The 18,557-nt window shown below is 48.7% G+C and overlaps 4 protein-coding genes across 16 annotated transcripts; 2 read left to right on the plus strand and 2 right to left on the minus strand.

The window, feature by feature from the left end:
• Positions 1-708: 708 nt before the first annotated feature.
• Positions 709-8,553, minus strand: LOC6507930. The gene is made up of 10 exons (XM_001956591.4): positions 8,401-8,553; positions 8,068-8,336; positions 6,283-8,007; positions 6,061-6,225; positions 5,820-5,999; positions 5,598-5,762; positions 5,170-5,535; positions 4,339-4,530; positions 3,701-4,279; positions 709-3,256 (listed from the first exon to the last, which is right to left on the minus strand). The coding sequence occupies exons 1-10, from the start codon at positions 8,522-8,524 to the stop codon at positions 851-853; spliced, it is 6,171 nt and encodes a 2,056-aa protein (XP_001956627.3). The 5' UTR covers positions 8,525-8,553; the 3' UTR covers positions 709-850.
• Positions 8,554-8,747: 194 nt separating this feature from the next.
• On the minus strand, positions 8,748-9,709 carry LOC6507929 (putative uncharacterized protein DDB_G0290521). Its single transcript, XM_032454560.2, has 2 exons — positions 9,563-9,709; positions 8,748-9,496 (listed from the first exon to the last, which is right to left on the minus strand). Exons 1-2 carry the CDS (start codon positions 9,567-9,569, stop codon positions 8,790-8,792), a joined length of 714 nt encoding a protein of 237 aa, XP_032310451.1. The 5' UTR covers positions 9,570-9,709; the 3' UTR covers positions 8,748-8,789.
• An 890-nt stretch (positions 9,710-10,599) lies between these two features.
• Positions 10,600-11,492, plus strand: LOC116655860 (peritrophin-1). Its single transcript, XM_032454561.2, has 2 exons — positions 10,600-10,732; positions 10,792-11,492. The coding sequence occupies exons 1-2, from the start codon at positions 10,726-10,728 to the stop codon at positions 11,388-11,390; spliced, it is 606 nt and encodes a 201-aa protein (XP_032310452.1). The 5' UTR covers positions 10,600-10,725; the 3' UTR covers positions 11,391-11,492.
• A 171-nt stretch (positions 11,493-11,663) lies between these two features.
• On the plus strand, positions 11,664-18,338 carry LOC6507126 (mucin-5AC). 13 transcript variants are annotated; one of them, XM_044715032.1, is made up of 4 exons: positions 11,664-15,908; positions 16,101-17,060; positions 17,109-18,187; positions 18,251-18,338. In XM_044715032.1, the coding sequence occupies exons 1-3, from the start codon at positions 11,679-11,681 to the stop codon at positions 18,177-18,179; spliced, it is 6,261 nt and encodes a 2,086-aa protein (XP_044570967.1). In that variant the 5' UTR covers positions 11,664-11,678; the 3' UTR covers positions 18,180-18,187; positions 18,251-18,338. The 13 variants fall into 13 exon arrangements, with proteins under 13 accessions (XP_044570967.1, XP_044570968.1, XP_044570966.1 ...); XM_044715033.1 differs by having other exon boundaries at positions 16,101-16,964; positions 17,061-18,187; XM_044715031.1 differs by having other exon boundaries at positions 16,101-16,868; positions 16,917-18,187.
• Positions 18,339-18,557: the final 219 nt, after the last annotated feature.

Raw genomic sequence — 18,557 nt, forward strand, 5'->3', positions numbered from 1 at the left:
TTTAATGGGAATCGGGGGACGTAGCTCTATCGGGTAATTGCGAGAGACTTTTCAAGTTTAATAAACTTTTCACACGAGTATCCTACGAAGAGATATTGACTCAATACCATATGTGTTTCTGCTTTCTAATCTAAAATCCCTTCCCGCTCTATGTGTAATACAAAATGTATGTGACGTCAGTTGTTGGGGGTGTTTCGTACTCGTCATAGAGTTTTGTCCTGCTGGACTTGTCCTGTGGGCCAATTGAATATATGCCTTGGTCTTGAATAATATCCCATCCCAGGGGCACTCTAAACATCGCACCCATGATGATTACCAACGTCTCGCATTCGTGACCATAAAAATAGACTTGAATGCGACAATATCGGGTACTCGTATGAAGTGAGTACTATTATTGTTTGGCCGGGAATGTATTTTGATTGAATGTACGTCATTAACGACGGCTAAGCCTTTGTCTTTTCCCGGGGGCTTGTGCGTGCCCAGTTGACCGTTTCACGGACCTTTTTGTTTTTGATTGACAATACTAGGAACCCTCCCTCTACTGGTGAGTATGCAAATGCCACTTATTTATATTTGAAGTGGCGTCAGTTAGCTCTAAATTAGGCCATCAATAGACCCCTCACAATGGAGTTATAATCGGAGCTAATGTCGCTTGAGGAAGGGAATTTTCCTTCCCAAACCAGGTGCTATCAAGGACGTTGCGGTTGATTCGAAGTTCTGAATAGTCTGAAGAGTTGTCTTTATTTTTTTTATAGGATTTTAGTTTTAAATCTCTTATTAATTTCTTACCACCACCATTATTTTGTCTTAAGTAGATAATATCGTTACTCAGTAACCCGAGAGATCACAACTAACCGATGTTGTCGACGGCGACCGTGTCATCTCCTTCGGTTTTGCACTGCTGCAGAGTATCCGGTTCACAGGAGCTCGTCAATCGGTTGAAGAACTCACCCTGTGTGCACTGACCCTCAATCTTTTGCCCATGGACGCACACAAAGTATCCCCGGCAGTTGTCCGCATCCCGCGTCAATTGGCCGTGCTTTCCGGTGCACACACCGACGCGTTCTCCGTTCTCCATCAGACAGGTTCCGTCACTTTGCCGGCAGATGCCCAGGAGACTGTCGAAGCTCTCGCCGTTGCGACACCGCTGGGAAATGGCCACATCATCCTCGCAGCTGGTGTAACGACGACAGTCGCCCTGCTCCGCCACAAAGTTGCTGCCAATGATGCCACACACGGTGTCAAAAGTGGTCGGTTTATCCTTACAGATGCCCGATGTGGATCCTGCTTTTTCCTGACCGCTTAGATCGCCACTCTGCGACTCTATTGGCTGCTCAGTCGTCGAATCCCCGCCAGAATTCACCTCATAGGCTTGACATTGTTGGAGGGTGGAGTTGAAAAAGTAATTTGTGTAGCAAAGCTCGTGGCGGAGGGTTCCGGAAACGCATATATAGAAGTTATTGCAATTGGCGGGATCTGGCATTATGTGACCATGCTTGCCCTCGCAGACCAGCGGATCTGGAGGCACATGTTGGTTGTTGGGTTCGTCATCGTCGCCGACTGATTCCACCAAGGGGCAAGAGCCGTCGTCCACCAAGCAGAGCAGTTGCTCCGAGTCAAAGTACCTCCCAGCGTCACATCGCTGAGCCATGGCTACTCCTCCGGCACAAATGAAGTATCTGGTGCAGTCGGTACGATTGGCTAGAAAGGTGCCATCCGCCAGGTTTCCGCAGCTGTAGGCATGACTGCTATTGGCCTCCAGTTGGCCATTCCGACAGGTCTCGATGGCCTGGGATTCCGGTTCGCAGAGCGAGAGAACTGGATTGAACTGATGCTGGGCAGGACACTCCACCGGGATGGCGAGTCCTTTAACGCAGGCATAGTACAAGTTGCAGTACAGTTCATGTGCAACCCGAACTCCATGCAGTCCGGAACACATCCTGGTAGCTTGGTCAGTGTCATTCTGATTGATCTCTTTCATGCACTGTCCGTGGTCCACGCGGCAGATAGAAAGGAAGCTGTGGAAGTACTGCCCCTCATCGCAGCGAATCAAAGAGGTTCCGTTCCTTCTGGAGCAACTGTAGTAAGCACGACAGTCCCCCGGATGAGCTACCAGCTTACCGTCCTCCACATTGGAGCAGATGGGCAGCTGACAACTTCCATCGTTTGGTCGGCAGTATCCCAATTCCGAATCAAAAAAGCTTCCAGAGGGGCAGCTCTGGAGCATTGCGGCTTCTTGCTGGAGACACAAATAGAACTGAGTGCAGTCCGTGGGATCGGGGACACTCAAGCCATCAGCCTGACCCAGGCACTTGTTCTCCGTCGATAGAAGTCTTTTAACCTGACATTGGGACTGCATCATGCAGCTTTTTTGCTTTCCGGCATAGCTATGACCCTTCAGACAGCTGCCCAGATGCCACTCCTCATTTTCACAAAAGAGGAATCCGGGGGAGCAGTTGTCTTCCTCTGTCTTGGATCGCAGTTCTCCCTCCCGGCAGATGCGACGCATTCCGTTCGCTTGGCAACTCCCATCACTGGGAATACAGCCCAGCAGTGGCTCAAACTGCTCCCGCTCCTGGCAACGTTTTGTGATCCATTTTTCCTCCTGGCACAGCTCATAGCTATGGCAGCTGCCCACCAGAGCACGATTATCTCCGGCCGAACAGTTTGCTTTCTCGTCCTTGATCAAGCACTGACCCTTGTCGTTGGGCAGACAGTAGTTGTGCTCCCTGCTGAAATACATGCCCAGTGGACACTGATGCAGCCACCAGGCGTTGTCCAGGCACATCAGGTAGCTCTGACAACCTCCAGCCATGGAGGGGCGCACTGCCAGCTGTTGGCACTCCTCCGTAAGGTTCACAGATTTCCTCTCCATCATCCAACTGCAAATAGTCTGATTTCGCATCAGTTCCTGCTCCTTCGGCATCGGCAGGCATGTTCCAGCATGTGGAGAGTAGTAGTATTGCTTGGAGCAGTTCCGCAGCCGCCACTTGCCACCAAAACAACGGAAGTACTGCTGGCAGTTGCCACTTTTGGTAGCCACCGTCTGGGACTCACTGCCATTATTACATGGTGGAAGATTGGAGACTCGAGCAAAAGAGCACACGAAGTCGTCTCGGGGTTCCAGACAGCGTTGCTGTTCCGTATTATAGTAACGCTGGTCGGAGCAAGTGCGTCGTCTCCATTGGCCGTCTATACATACTTCGTACTGGGAGCAATTGGTTTCCACAGGACGCTTCTCGTCCAGATCGCAGAGCTAGAATGGGACAGTAAGAGAAAAGATTATTTCTAATAGAACAAATAATGGGACATTATTCATCATTTTTTCGAAAAGCCCTTCCCAATTTAAATGAATAATACCCATTTCTAACCACTGATATCGGGAACATCGAGAATTATCTTTTTCAGAGAGCAGACAAATCCACATGTTCCATTCTATAGGCACAAAAATAAAAGGCCGAAAGGTTTTCATTCATCTAATTTGAATTTATTTTAGAGCATATATAGTGTATAGAGTATATTATTGGTTAGTCATATACGTATAGAAGTGGAACAAGCGGAACACATTCACATTAATGGTAACTCGTAAATAACACGTAGTGTCATAGGATAATATAGTCGATTATATGTGACCTAATCCAGGCCCCAGGGCTTAGAAGAGCTTATGGAAGAATCTCTTGAACATGGAGAGGGACCTTACGTTTTCCTCAGCATCGACGGAGCGCTTTTGGACGCCGTGGTAGCTGCTGCACAAGCCCAGTTCCGGGGCGAACAACTGACCCACAGAGCACGGATGGAAGGTTACGCTGATGCGATCCTCATCGTCGCACGAGCAGAATCCGGTTCGGGTGCTGGCAGAGGCGAAGGCCTCATAGCGAGCACGTTTCTGGCACTCCTGCAAGTTGCACTGAATCATGGCGGAGAGCGTGCAAATTCCCTTGCTGATGTCGAAGAGTTTACCGGCATCACAGTGGAAGAAGACAGCAGAATCGACATCCTGGCAGGCGCAGTAGCCACTCGTTGTGTTTGTGGCAGCAAAAGCTTGCGCCCCTAGAGTCCTGTCGCGGCATCGAACGGAATCGCATGCACTGGTGGCACTAATAAGGGTCGTAACATCCATACAGGCGCCCACTGCAGCGCTGAAAGTCTGACCCTCGTTACATTCCTTATAAACTGGAGTTTCGTCCAGGCACATGCAGAAACCCGTGTCGGTGTTTAAAGCAGGGTAGACCCAAAAATCTGCGGAGCATTTACCCGGCTCACAAACGCATTCAGAGGCCTGGAACAACATAAAACACTTTACCATAGAAGACATATACTTTTGTCTAAGAAACTTACTGCAAGGACGATGCAACGACCTTGTTCAGTGCCGTACACCATATCCACGTCACAGGTTTCAAGGAATACATCGCCGTTTTCACAGATGCAGAAGTTTGGATTCTCGTCGCCGCCGGTATTCGTCGGGAAGGGAACAAAGTCGCCAAGAGTGGCGCACTTGTCGACATTACACTCACATGTGACATTGCCATCCTGAGGGAAAAAAGTGGCTTAGCTTGAATACTTTACTTTAAAATATGTGTTTTTATATACGTATGAGAAACTGGGTTTTCTTCTTCAGCCGTTTGGGCAAAAACTCAAATATCAAAGAAGAGTGCATAAAAATTTTGGTCATTTTGTAGATTTTTAAAATAGAAAATATGCATAACTCAGCTAATTCTCAACAGATCCTGAAATGTTATACCTTGCCGATCTTAGAACTTTGAGCAGCATCATTTTCAATCAAAACCTGGCAACCAAATTTTTGACTCCTTTTCGAAAATTTTCAAAGGGGTATCATCATGATTTTGGCCAAAAATCCGGCCAAATTTTTGTCCTTCGATTTTTTAAGACTTTTGATGCAGTTTGAAGCGGATTAGATCCCTGATTCATAAATGGTATTCCGTTTACGAATCGGTTCAGAAATAGTTAAGATATACAATAAAAAGCAATTGTATATTGATTTTGGCTAAAAATGGTCCAAATTTTTGTTTCTTTGATTTTTAAGATCTTTCAATGCATTTCGATGGCGATTGAATGTCTGATTCATAACTGGTAGTCAGTTGTTGAATCGGAGTTGATATGGTTAGATATTTGATTAAAAATGTATGGAAAATTGCATTAGAATCATACCTGAGGAGTTTTGCACACTCCGAGTTTGGCATTGAACTCCGTTCCCTCCTCGCAGGGCACATAGGTGGGCAGACCATCTTCACATACGCAGAAACCTGCGACTCCGCAGATGGCCGGGTAGACACTGTAATTGTCCAAAGTATCGCACTGTTCCGCATCGCATTCACTTGGAGTAACGACCACTACTTGGCAGATTCCCAAATTGGGATTGAATTCCGAGCCCTCGGTACACTGGGCCACGACAGGACAAGAGTTCAGGCAGTAGCAGTATGAGGAAGTGTCATTGGGAACGGCGAAAGTATTGTATTCCAAACCGTCATCACATTGGCTGGCATCACAGACATTCGGAGTGCAGGATGTTTGAATCTAAGAATACGAAATAAGGTATTTCTGCGTTCATAAAAGGACATTAAAAATGAAGCACTTACCGAGCTAATGCAGGCACCGACTGAGGCATCAAACGCGGTGTTGGAGGGACAGACGTCAAATTGTGGCACTTCATCCACGCAGACGCAGAATCCTTCGTCGGTATTTACAGCCGGAATGTTTGTGAAATCGGGTTTTCCCAGGCACCCCTTGGAGCAGCAACGGGGCTAAAAACAATTCGAAAATTAATATACTCGTTGCTTGAATATTTGCTTTCAACTCACATCGGGAATCGGAATAAGGGTACACAGCAGATCCTCGCTGTCAAAAGTGTATCCAATGGGACAGGGAACGGAGATTGGTTCACCGGCACGGCACAAACAGAAGCTATCCGAATCTACGTAGTCCTCGGAAACGCTATACTCCGTAGCCGAGTCACAAATTCGGGGATCGCAGTTTCCGGTCTAGAAACAATAGTAGCCGGATTACTAATTAAATCCTTAGATTAATTCCAGTGTTACATACGAAGGAGCAGGCTCCGAGATCTGCGTCGAAGAACAATCCAGTGTCACAGGATTCAATGTATCCTTTGCCGTCTTGACAAGTGCAGAAGGTGGAGGTGTCGTTGCTCAGCGAGGGATAGACATAGTCCTCAGCGGCTTCCTCGCAGATGCACTGATCACAGTTCGTCTATAAGGAAAAGGTTTAAAAGAAACACTTTCTGAACAAATATTTCTGACAACTTACGCTGGGTTGGATTTTGCAAATTCCTAGCGTAGCCTCATAGGCGGAATCGGATGGGCAGACCACAATGGTTGCCTGATTGTTGTTGCAGACATAGAACTTGCTGGTGTCACCTTCCACGGGATATGTGGTACCATCAGCAGCGCTAGCGCATAGCTCAGCAGAACATTGCACTGTGGATGAGCACTGGGCGGTCTCAGCGTCGAAGCCCTCACCCGTGGGGCACTCCAGAACAGTGGGCACTCCGTCGGTGCATTGGTAGTACTTGGTGCAGATCGGATGAGCCACGTTGCCAGTGCTGCAGGTGCACGGATTTATGCACGCGCCAGTAACATCCACTTCGCACTGTTCCCTGACAGTGCTGTACCACTGTCCGGAGCCGCAGGATTTCTCAGTGGCCAAGCCATTCCAGCAAGTGATGTAGCTTGTGCAATCGGTAGCATCGGGCATCTGGTAGCCATTGGGTTTGTTGGCACAGGGCCAGCAGGTTCCAGTCGTGTCGGGGGAGCAGACTCCTCCTATAAGGATATTACCGACGCCGCAGCTGCCCTCCACGAGCTCGCCGTTCTCGCAAATCTGATACTTATCACAGTCGGTGGGATGGCAAACGATGGCGCCTTGTTGAATTCCACCCTCGCAGGTCAAGCTACGCTTCTGGCGGGATGCGGATTTCGATCCGCTCGATTTATTCTCGGGGCAAACGTTGGCGGTATCCTGACGGCAAATGCCTGTGGCGGCATCGAAGTAGTAGTCCTGAGAGCATGTCTCCTTCTGCCACTGTCCATTTATGCAGGCCGAGTAGCTCCAGCAGTTGTTGCCACTGATAGGAAGATCACGAGCACTGCACTCGACAAGGGTTGCTGAGGTTGTTGGTTCCGACAAGCTCGTTGAAGTCGTTGGGATTTCTGTGGTTGACGTGCTTGATGCGATTGTAGTGCTTCCGTCTATACACACATTCTCAGTATCAATCACGCATTCTTTACCATTAAAGTATTCGCCGGAGGAGCAGCAATTGGACACCCACTCGCCATACTCGCACTTGTCGAACTTGGTGCAGTCTTGAGGATCCACCCTTACATCGCCATTGGTACAGGCAGAAGACACACAGCATTCGTTGTCCGGGTCGGGGACACACACTCTCAAATTGGCATCGAATCGGTTGCCAGATCCACAGTCGCCACCCTCCTCTAGAACGCCGTTAAGGCAGTTTAAAAATCCACGGCAGTTGTCCGGGTTGGGAGCCAGCTCTCCGTTCTTGGCATTCTCGCAATCACAACCCTCTGGAATTTCGGTGGTGGTTTCCTCTTCGCAGGGTTCTGGAGTGGTGGTCTCCTCTTCGCAGGGTTCCGGGGTGGTAGTGGTAGAGTCCTCGCAAGGTTCAGTGGTAGAGTCCTCGCATGTGCCAGGTACACAGAGCCAGCCGTTCACATCGATACGGCTGCCTTCTGGACACTTCTGTAGGGTGGCAGCGCCGTCAGAGCACAGGTAGAAGATTGTGCAGTCAGAGGCGTCGGCTACAGCATCACCGTCTTGCTTGTCAATGCAGAAATTGCTCCAGCAGGTCCTGGCAGTATCCGGCACACAGGCGCTGGCCGTGTTGTTGAAGAGGCTGCCGAGAGGACATCTCTGGGCGTAGGCCTTCTGCTCGTCACAGATGTAGAAGTCGGCGCAGTTTTCAGTATTGGCCAAATAGGCACCGGTTACCTCATCGGCGCAAACATTGGTTGTCTGCAAGACACGTAATAGTTAGTCAGAGATTGGTCAAAAACAAGAAATACTTTTGCATACCTCGGCCAGAGGAGCCACCAGGCTCAGCTTGCAGAGACCACGTCCGGCATTGGCGCACTTTCCGGTCTTAGGATTGTATTCCTTACCCTCCGGGCAGCTAACCCGACGCACTACGTTTTTCGAGGAGCAGCGGTAGAAGCTGGAGCAACTTGAAGGATTCGGCCAATGGGTCGAGAGGTTGCGTATCTTCCGGTAAAGGCATTCAGGGTCGACGGCATCCACCACGGCGAGGGTCACTGCAGTGAGTGTCACCACAGCTAGCAGAGTAACTGATGGTGGAAACAGAAATGATTCGTTTATTGATATCCTTCTCATGATCCTGGCCATGCTCACCTTTCATCTTGTGTTCACTTGTATTCCACTCGTGTTGATCGAAGTGTACTCCGCACTTTTGCCAAAATTTCGTCGCCTTATATACATCATAGACCTTTCCTCTACAAACTTTTCTTATCGCCATCAATTATGTTGATCATGTCAAGACACAGCCCTATCATGTCAACCTAATTGAGGTGTGATCTCTTGGAACCTGGGTTCCTAGAAGTTGACTTCTAGTAGGGCCACTCCCAAATTATTTTCTTTTGATATGCGGAATTTGCAAAGTTATGAATGAATGTCATTGTCGTGGCCCCCAAATCAAGATCACTGGGAACAAGATCCTATGGAAAATCACACAGCTCTGATTACTTTTTATAAGTGCATGCTAATTGATGTTCTTTATTTTTCTAAGCGCAGACGGTGGAGCAGGCTTGCTGAATGGTGTTCCAGTAAAGACTATCGGGACAATCTTTCACATAACCAGTGTCACCGTCGCAGTGGATGTACAAATGACAGTTGTACGGATGGGGCAGGTACTGCACACCAGAGTGCGACTTGCAAGAGGCATTGGCATCCACGCCGGGATTAGGTACGGTCGTTAGTTCCGTGGGTTCAACGCTTGGTGCATATTTTGTTGAAACCACATCCGGTTCCTTCGTTGGTTCCTCACTTGCTGATTCTGTGGTTTCTTCTGAGGGCTCTGAAGTAGGTTCTTCAGTGGGTTCTCCGGTTGGCTCTCCCGTGGGTTCTTCAGTGGGTTCTTTCGTGGGATCTCCAGTGGGTTCTCCAGAAGGCTCTCCAGTAGGATCGTCAGTGGGTTCTGCAGTTGTTTCTTCAGACGGCTCCCCAGTAGGGTCGTCAGTGGGTACTGGAGTTTCGTCAGATGGCTCCCCAGTAGGTTCTCCTGTGGAAGTCGTTGGTTTTTCCGTTGTTTCCAATGGATCATCGGTGGTCTCATCTGAGGGATCCTCCGTGGAGTCGTCGTCCCATGGATCATCGGTCGGGTCATCGGGATCCTCCGTGGTTGCTGGCGCCTCCGATGGCTTGGCACAATTCCTAGCGCTCAGAGCTGTTGCCAGGAGCATCAGCTGCAAGGACATCAATATCCAGACCACTGAAAACCAAAAGCGTTTATCTATATTGCTAAAGGATAATATTCAGTTTCCTGCTAGGCACTTACATTTCATGTTGGCTAAGATCGGTTGACTAGTAACTGAGACTAATGCATTAGCTTCCAGGGCCTGGCTCTTTTATAGGGATCCGAAATGCATTTGCATTTCATTAGCATACTACAAGACTCTAGTGTTTACCCATCGTATATGTCTTTTGGAATGTTAGATAACAATGATGTAAGCAATTAAACTGATAATGGAGTGACAAGTAATCGGAAAGCACATTGGATAACATTAGGAGGTTGATGGAGGTATAACTAAAAACAAAACTATCCAAAATTGTTATAATATTTAATATCAGTATCAGGGGGATCTCTTGTTTTAATAAATATATTCAATGGTAATCGATTCTTTCAGATAATTGCCTATACATGTTTTACTATTGCATTTTGATTAGATAATTATTATTTAATAAGATAAGAAGACTTATCAATGTCAACGTTATAATGTTGAAGACTCTGGAGAGTTAACAGTGCTGTTATGGAAGAGAGTGGTTATAAAAGTTTAAAAATATCGAAACTATATAATTTTTTTCTTTAAATTATAGAACTATACCCATTTAATTGGTAGAGAAAATTATTCAATAAATTTATGGACAGCAGGTTTTTTATGCTAATAAATATATAATAATATAAACCCTGACTATATACTGCTACTGATAACATTCATTCCTTTCAGATCGCAGTGATTCAGAATTGTTTCGCAAGTCGGAAAATAAAAGTTGGAAACAAAAGCAATTAATAGCTGCCTTAATCATCTAATATGGGTCATTTGTTTGGATTCTCCGAAGCACTTAAGGTTATTCCCACGTAAGTCTTTGAAAACAATTGATTGGTTATCTATACCTGATAAGGAATATTTATAACTAAGTAAATATAAAGTTTAATTAATTAATTAACACTTTGTATTAGTTTAGTTCATAACTTCAGAAAGATATCCAATTTCTATGCACGACTTTAAAAAAAATAAATTTATACTTACGTATGTTGCTAATTTATTTTGTGGCAATTAAATTTATTGTTTGATAAGACTGTAGTTGCAATTTCCAATACACGTGCAAATAAAATAGATTAAAATGAAAGACAAACCGGAAAAAAGGGAATCGATTGCTATATAAGCGCGCACTTTCCGCAAAGAATTATACTTCATCGCAGAGACAAGTTTCGCAGACATGAAAGGTAGGGTCCCACAAGTCTTCAATAACCAGAATAATATACATATTTTCAATTATTTAAAGGCTTTAGCTTAATTGCCCTCTTTGGAATAGTTACACTCGTTGTGAGCCCAATGGCTTTGGCAAATAATGGGGATCCCAGCACGCCAGAGCCCCCTCAAGTGGATCCGATTGAATCAACAGAGCGACCTATTTCGGATGAATCAACGGCAGAAGACTCCACTCCAGCGATTGAAACCACCACAGAAGAGCCCACAACCGAAGATTCAACCACAGAGGAGCCAACCACGACACAGATACCACCAGTTCTTTGTGACGAAAATGAAAATTTCCTTCCGGCGTCCGACTGTCGCGAATATCACCAATGCCTCAATGGCGTGGGAGTCCTTAAAAGGTGTCCCGAGAACCTCTATTGGGATCCCACTTTGAATGTGTGTGGCTGGAGTACTCAGTATTGCATCAGCGGGGAAATCACTACGACTACATCAGCACCGGGCGGTTTGTCCTGTGCATCTGGAGTCCCATATCTGCCCTATCTTCCCGATTGCAACAAATACATCCAGTGTGTCTACAATATAGGATTCAAGCAAAGCTGCCCACCTGGACTATACTGGAACCAACCTCTCGAACGCTGTGACTACACCTGTGACAGCAGTGTCTAGACTCTACTCTGTCGTAAAAGGGTGCAATGTACGCCTTATTTAGGAAGCAATTTTAACAACAAAAAAAAAATTAAAAAATAAACGCAATATTGCAACACAAAATATACGCAATTCCTTTTCAGTAGAATTCACCAGTTCAATTATATTCCCCTTGAAGATAACGAGCTTTCCAATGGAGATCCGATAACAAGCCGAAGTAGCTCCCATTCAGGTTATAAAAGTGAATGCTCGATGCACAGGTAGCATTTGCCCGAAGGGTTTTGTAAAATTCGCATCGAAGTGTCTAAAATGCTCTACAGTGCTACGGAGAAACGGAAATTAATAATAAAATGCGTTTTATCGGTGGTGTTGTTCAACCAAATAGTGCACATTCACGCGCACTCGAATCCTCGTCTGGATAAGGGATACGGGATAAGGGATACAGAATTTGCAAAAAATGGGGATATATCGCCCGATGAAAACCCTGCAAATCAGTGGGATTCTAGGACTAAATCAAAAGACACAACCAATTCGCCAAACCACACTACCACAGTAGATCCTGATGAGAGCACCACTTCTCCGGCAAAGGATACAACAACCGAGAATGCTGACGAGAGCACCACATCTCCGCCAGAGAAGACTACCAGCGAGGATCCTGACGAGAGCACAACTTCTGCGCCAGACGAAACAACCGCAGAGGATCCTGGCGAGAGCACCAGTTCTCCACCAAAGGAGACTACCACGGTGGATCCTATAGAGAGCACAACTTCTCCACCTGAGGAATCTACCATAGGGGATCCTGAAGAGAGCACAACTTCTGCTCCAGACGATACTACCACAGAGGATCCTGACGAGAGCACCACTTCTGCTCCAGACGAAACTACCGCCGAGGATCCTGACGAGAGCACCACTTCTGCTCCAGACGAAACTACCGCCGTGGATCCTGACGAGAGCACAACTTCTGCGCCAGAGGAGACTACAACTGAGGATCCTGACGATAGCACCACTTTTGCTCCAGAGGAGACTACAACTGAGGATCCTGACGAGAGCACAACTTCTGCGCCAGAGGAGACTACAACTGAGGATCCTAACGAGAGCACAACTTCTCCATCCGAGGAATCTACCACAGGGGAACCTGATGAGAGCACAACTTCTGCTCCAAACGATACTACCACAGAGGATCCTGACGAGAGCACCACTTCTGCTCCAGACGAAACTACCGCAGAGGATCCTGACGAGAGCACCACTTCTGCGCCAGAGGAGACTACAACTGAGGATCCTGACGAGAGCACAACTTCTGCGCCAGACGAAACTACCGCAGAGGATCCTGACGCGAGCACCACTTCTGCTCCAGACGGAACTACCGCAGAGGATCCTGACGAGAGCACAACTTCTGCGCCAGACGAAACTACCGCAGAGGATCCTGACGAGAGCACCACTTCTGCGCCAGAGGAGACTACAACTGAGGATCCTGACGAGAGCACAACTTCTGCGCCAGACGAAACTACCGCAGAGGATCCTGACGAGAGCACAACTTCTGCGCCAGAGGAGACTACAACTGAGGATCCTGACGAGAGCACAACTTCTCCATCCGAGGAATCTACCACAGGGGATCCTGATGAGAGCACAACTTCTGCTCCAAACGATACTACCACAGAGGATCCTGACGACAGCACAACATCTGCGCCAGACGAAACTACCGCAGAGGATCCTGACGACAGCACAACTTCTGCGCCAGAGGAGACTACAACTGAGGATCCTGACGAGAGCACAACTTCTGCGCCAGACGAAACTACCGCAGAGGATCCTGACGACAGCACCACTTCTGCGCCAGAGGAGACTACAACTGAGGATCCTGACGAGAGCACAACTTCTGCGCCAGACGAAACTACCGCAGAGGATCCTGACGAGAGCACCACTTCTGCTCCAGACGGAACTACCGCAGAGGATCCTGACGAGAGCACAACTTCTGCGCCAGAGGAGACTACAACTGAGGATCCTGACGAGAGCACAACTTCTGCGCCAGACGAAACTACCGCAGAGGATCCTGACGCGAGCACCACTTCTGCTCCAGACGGAACTACCGCAGAGGATCCTGACGAGAGCACAACTTCTGCGCCAGACGAAACTACCGCAGAGGATCCTGACGAGAGCACCACTTCTGCGCCAGAGGAGACTACAACTGAGGATCCTGACGAGAGCACAACTTCTGCGCCAGACGAAACTACCGCAGAGGATCCTGACGAGAGCACAACTTCTGCGCCAGAGGAGACTACAACTGAGGATCCTGACGAGAGCACCACTTCTGCGCCAGACGAAACTACCGCAGAGGATCCTGACGAGAGCACCACTTCTGCGCCAGACGAAACTACCGCAGAGGATCCTGACGAGAGCACAACTTCTGCGCCAGAGGAGACTACAACTGAGGATCCTGACGAGAGCACCACTTCTGCGCCAGACGAAACTACCGCAGAGGATCCTGACGAGAGCACAACTTCTGCGCCAGAGGAGACTACAACTGAGGATCCTGACGAGAGCACAACTTCTGCGCCAGACGAAACTACCGCAGAGGATCCTGACGAGAGCACCACTTCTGCTCCAGACGAAACTACCGCAGAGGATCCTGACGAGAGCACCACTTCTGCTCCAGACGGAACTACCGCAGAGGATCCTGATGAGAGCACAACTTCTGCGCCAGAGGAGACTACAACTGAGGATCCTGACGAGAGCACAACTTCTGCGCCAGACGAAACTACCGCAGAGGATCCTGACGAGAGCACAACTTCTGCTCCAGACGAAACTACCGCAGAGGATCCTGACGTGAGAACAACTTCTGCTCCAGACGAAACTACCGCAGAGGATCCTGACGAGAGCACCACTTCTGCTCCAGACGGAACTACCGCAGAGGATCCTGACGAGAGCACAACTTCTGCGCCAGAGGAGACTACAACTGAGGATCCTGACGAGAGCACAACTTCTGCGCCAGACGAAACTACCGCAGAGGATCCTGACGCGAGCACCACTTCTGCTCCAGACGGAACTACCGCAGAGGATCCTGACGAGAGCACAACTTCTGCGCCAGAGGAGACTACAACTGAGGATCCTGACGAGAGCACAACTTCTGCGCCAGACGAAACTACCGCAGAGGATCCTGACGAGAGCACAACTTCTGCTCCAGAGGAGACTACAACTGAGGATCCTGACGAGAGCACCACTTCTGCGCCAGACGAAACTACCGCAGAGGATCCTGACGAGAGCACCACTTCTGCGCCAGACGAAACTACCGCAGAGGATCCTGACGAGAGCACAACTTCTGCGCCAGAGGAGACTACAACTGAGGATCCTGACGAGAGCACCACTTCTGCGCCAGACGAAACTACCGCAGAGGATCCTGACGAGAGCACAACTTCTGCGCCAGAGGAGACTACAACTGAGGATCCTGACGAGAGCACAACTTCTGCGCCAGACGAAACTACCGCAGAGGATCCTGACGAGAGCACCACTTCTGCTCCAGACGAAACTACCGCAGAGGATCCTGACGAGAGCACCACTTCTGCTCCAGACGGAACTACCGCAGAGGATCCTGATGAGAGCACAACTTCTGCGCCAGAGGAGACTACAACTGAGGATCCTGACGAGAGCACAACTTCTGCGCCAGACGAAACTACCGCAGAGGATCCTGACGAGAGCACAACTTCTGCTCCAGACGAAACTACCGCAGAGGATCCTGACGTGAGAACGACTTCTGCTCCAGACGAAACTACCGCAGAGGATCCTGACGAGAGCACCACTTCTGCTCCAGACGGAACTACCGCAGAGGATCCTGATGAGAGCACAACTTCTGCGCCAGAGGAGACTACAACTGAGGATACTGACGAGAGCACAACTTCTGCGCCAGAGGAGACTACAACTGAGGATCCTGACGAGAGCACAACTTCTGCGCCAGAGGAGACTACAACTGAGGATCCTGACGAGAGCACAACTTCTGCGCCAGAGGAGACTACAACTGAGGATACTGACGAGAGCACAACTTCTGCGCCAGACGAAACTACCGCAGAGGATCCTGATGAGAGCACAACTTCTGCGCCAGAGGAGACTACAACTGAGGATCCTGACGAGAGCACAACTTCTGCGCCAGACGAAACTACCGCAGATGATCCTGACGAGAGCACCACTTCTGCTCCAGACGGAACTACCGCAGAGGATCCTGACGAGAGCACAACTTCTGCGGCAGAGGAGACTACAACTGAGGATCCTGACGAGAGCACAACTTCTGCGCCAGACGAGACTACAACTGAGGATCCTGACGAGAGCACAACTTCTGCGCCAGACGAAACTACCGCAGAGGATCCTGATGAGAGCACAACTTCTGCGCCAGAGGAGACTACAACTGAGGATCCTGACGAGAGCACAACTTCTGCGCCAGACGAAACTACCGCAGAGGATCCTGACGAGAGCACCACTTCTGCTCCAGACGGAACTACCGCAGAGGATCCTGACGAGAGCACAACTTCTGCGCCAGAGGAGACTACAACTGAGGATCCTGACGAGAGCACAACTTCTGCGCCAGACGAAACTACCGCAGAGGATCCTGACGAGAGCACCACTTCTGCTCCAGACGAAACTACCGCAGAGGATCCTGACGAGAGCACAACTTCTGCGCCAGAGGAGACTACAACTGAGGATCCTGACGAGAGCACAACGTCTGCGCCAGAGGAGTCTACAACTGAGGATCCTGACGAGAGCACAACTTCTGCGCCAGACGAAACTACCGCAGATGATCCTGACGAGAGCACCACTTCTGCTCCAGACGGAACTACCGCAGAGGATCCTGACGAGAGCACAACTTCTGCGGCAGAGGAGACTACAACTGAGGATCCTGACGAGAGCACAACTTCTGCGCCAGACGAAACTACCGCAGAGGATCCTGACGAGAGCACAACTTCTGCGCCAGAGGAGACTACAACTGAGGATCCTGACGAGAGCACAACTTCTGCGCCAGACGAAACTACCGCAGAGGATCCTGACGAGAGCACCACTTCTGCTCCAGACGGAACTACCGCAGAGGATCCTGACGAGAGCACAACTTCTGCGCCAGAGGAGACTACAACTGAGGATCCTGACGAGAGCACAACTTCTGCGCCAGACGAAACTACCGCAGAGGATCCTGACGAGAGCACCACTTCTGCTCCAGACGAAACTACCGCAGAGGATCCTGACGAGAGCACAACTTCTGCGCCAGAGGAGACTACAACTGAGGATCCTGACGAGAGCACAACTTCTGCGCCAGAGGAGACTACAACTGAGGATCCTGACGAGAGCACAACTTCTGCGCCAGAGGAGACTACAACTGAGGATCCTGACGAGAGCACAACTTCTGCGCCAGAGGAGACTACAACTGAGGATCCTGACGAGAGCACCACTTCTGCGCCAGAGCAGACTTCAACCGAGGATCCTGAAGAGAGCACAACTTCTGCTCCAGACGAAACTACCGCAGAGGATCCTGACGAGAGCACAACTTCTGTTCCAGACGAAACTACCGCAGAGGATCCTGACGAGAGCACAACTTCTGTTCCAGACGAAACTACCGCAGAGGATCCTGACGAGAGCACAACTTCTGCGCCAGAGCAGACTTCAACCGAGGATCCTGAAGAGAGCACAACTTCTGCTCCAGACGAAACTACCGCAGAGGATCCTGACGAGAGCACAACTTCTGTTCCAGACGAAACTACCGCAGAGGATCCTGACGAGAGCACAACTTCTGTTCCAGACGAAACTACCGCAGAGGATCCTGACGAGAGCACAACTTCTGCGCCAGAGGAGACTACAACTGAGGATCCTGACGAGAGAACAACTTCTTCGCCAGACGAAACTACCGCAGAGGATCCTGACGAGAGAACTACTTCTGCTCCAGACGAAACTACCGCACAGGATCCTGACGAGAGCACCACTTCGGCACCAGAGGAGAGTACCACCGAGGATCCTGATGAGAGCACAACTTCTGCGCCTGAAGAGACTACTACGGCAGCATCGGATTCAACAAAACCAGAGCAGAGCACCGCTTCTGCGCCAACGGAGACTACTACATTAGCACCATATGAGAGTACATCGTCAGCGCCAGAGGAGTCTTCTACAGCGGGACAGGATTCTACAGAGCCGGGGCAGACCACTACTTTGGTGCCAGAGGAGTCTCCGACCACGCGATCGACTAGTTCCTCTTCCGGTTCCGAAACCACGTCCATACCCGATACGTCGACTTCCTCACTACCACCGCTGTCGTGTAGTAGCGGGTATCCTTACCTGCCGTACCCATCCGATTGTCGCAAGTTTATCCAGTGCAGTGGGAATGTCGAGTACATAAAGGAGTGTCCACCTACACTCTATTGGGACTATAAAAATCTCGTCTGTGTCCCAGATAGCAGCGGGTGTTATGGCGATGAAGGAATCCACGAGAAGCCCGCGGAAAATGTGTGTAGCGGGGGAGCATCATATGTACCTGATCCAAGCGACTGCACAAAGTTCGTCCAATGCAGCAATGGCCAGCCATTCTATCTACAATGTTCTCCGAACCTGTACTGGGATCCCATACTCAATGTCTGCGGCTGGTCGGATGAATACTGTCATAAGGATAAACTTATCGATGTAAAGGTCTGTGATGCGCCAGGCATGAAATATGACCAGTTCCCAGGCGATTGTTCGAGGTACATTAAGTGTTCTGAATCGGGAGGAATCCTGATGAGCTGTAATCTTGGACTATTCTGGAATCCCATTGAAAACGTCTGCGAAAAGTCGAAGAGGTTCTGCAATTGAATGAATTGGTAGGCTAATTATATTTTAAAAATAGTATGAATATTAAAATATATTTTTTTATTTTTCAGAAGAACTGCAGAAAAGGTGGATGCTGATGAAATTGTTGTTCTTTGTAATATTTAGTAAAATATTAATTTAATAAATTATAATCTTGACATACATGTTGATTTATTTGTTTAAAAATATTTTTTTTTGGTTTTTAAAGTCTTACGCTTGTGGAAAATTGAAAATTTTAGATGCCCTGAATAGATTTTGCTTTTATTTGCATGCAAATTTATTGAAATCATAGGGTCTGGTCTGATCTACCCTATATAAAGGGTATATTCAAATTGTTAAAGAGTGGGTTCAGATTTAAATTTTAATGAGACATATCAGTTA

This window comes from Drosophila ananassae, chromosome 2R (genome assembly GCF_017639315.1).
Source record: "Drosophila ananassae strain 14024-0371.13 chromosome 2R, ASM1763931v2, whole genome shotgun sequence".
Classification (NCBI taxonomy): Eukaryota; Metazoa; Arthropoda; class Insecta; order Diptera; family Drosophilidae; genus Drosophila; species Drosophila ananassae.

What these genes read in the sequence shown, in the direction of transcription:
- LOC6507930 (XM_001956591.4), bottom strand. Translation starts at nt 8,524, where the DNA reads ATGGCGATAAGAAAAGTTTGTAGAGGAAAGGTCTATGATGTATATAAG. An exon ending in ATCTCGGAGCCTGCTCCTTC is followed by an intron (nt 6,000 to 6,060) that starts GTATGTAACACT and finishes TATTGTTTCTAG; the next exon opens with ACCGGAAACTGCGATCCCCG. An exon ending in CCGTCGATGCTGAGGAAAAC is followed by an intron (nt 3,257 to 3,700) that starts GTAAGGTCCCTC and finishes GTCCCATTCTAG; the next exon opens with CTCTGCGATCTGGACGAGAA.
- LOC6507126 (XM_032454510.2), top strand. Translation starts at nt 11,679, where the DNA reads ATGCTCTACAGTGCTACGGAGAAACGGAAATTAATAATAAAATGCGTT. An exon ending in CAGAGGAGACTACAACTGAG is followed by an intron (nt 15,909 to 16,100) that starts GATCCTGACGAG and finishes TCTACAACTGAG; the next exon opens with GATCCTGACGAGAGCACAAC.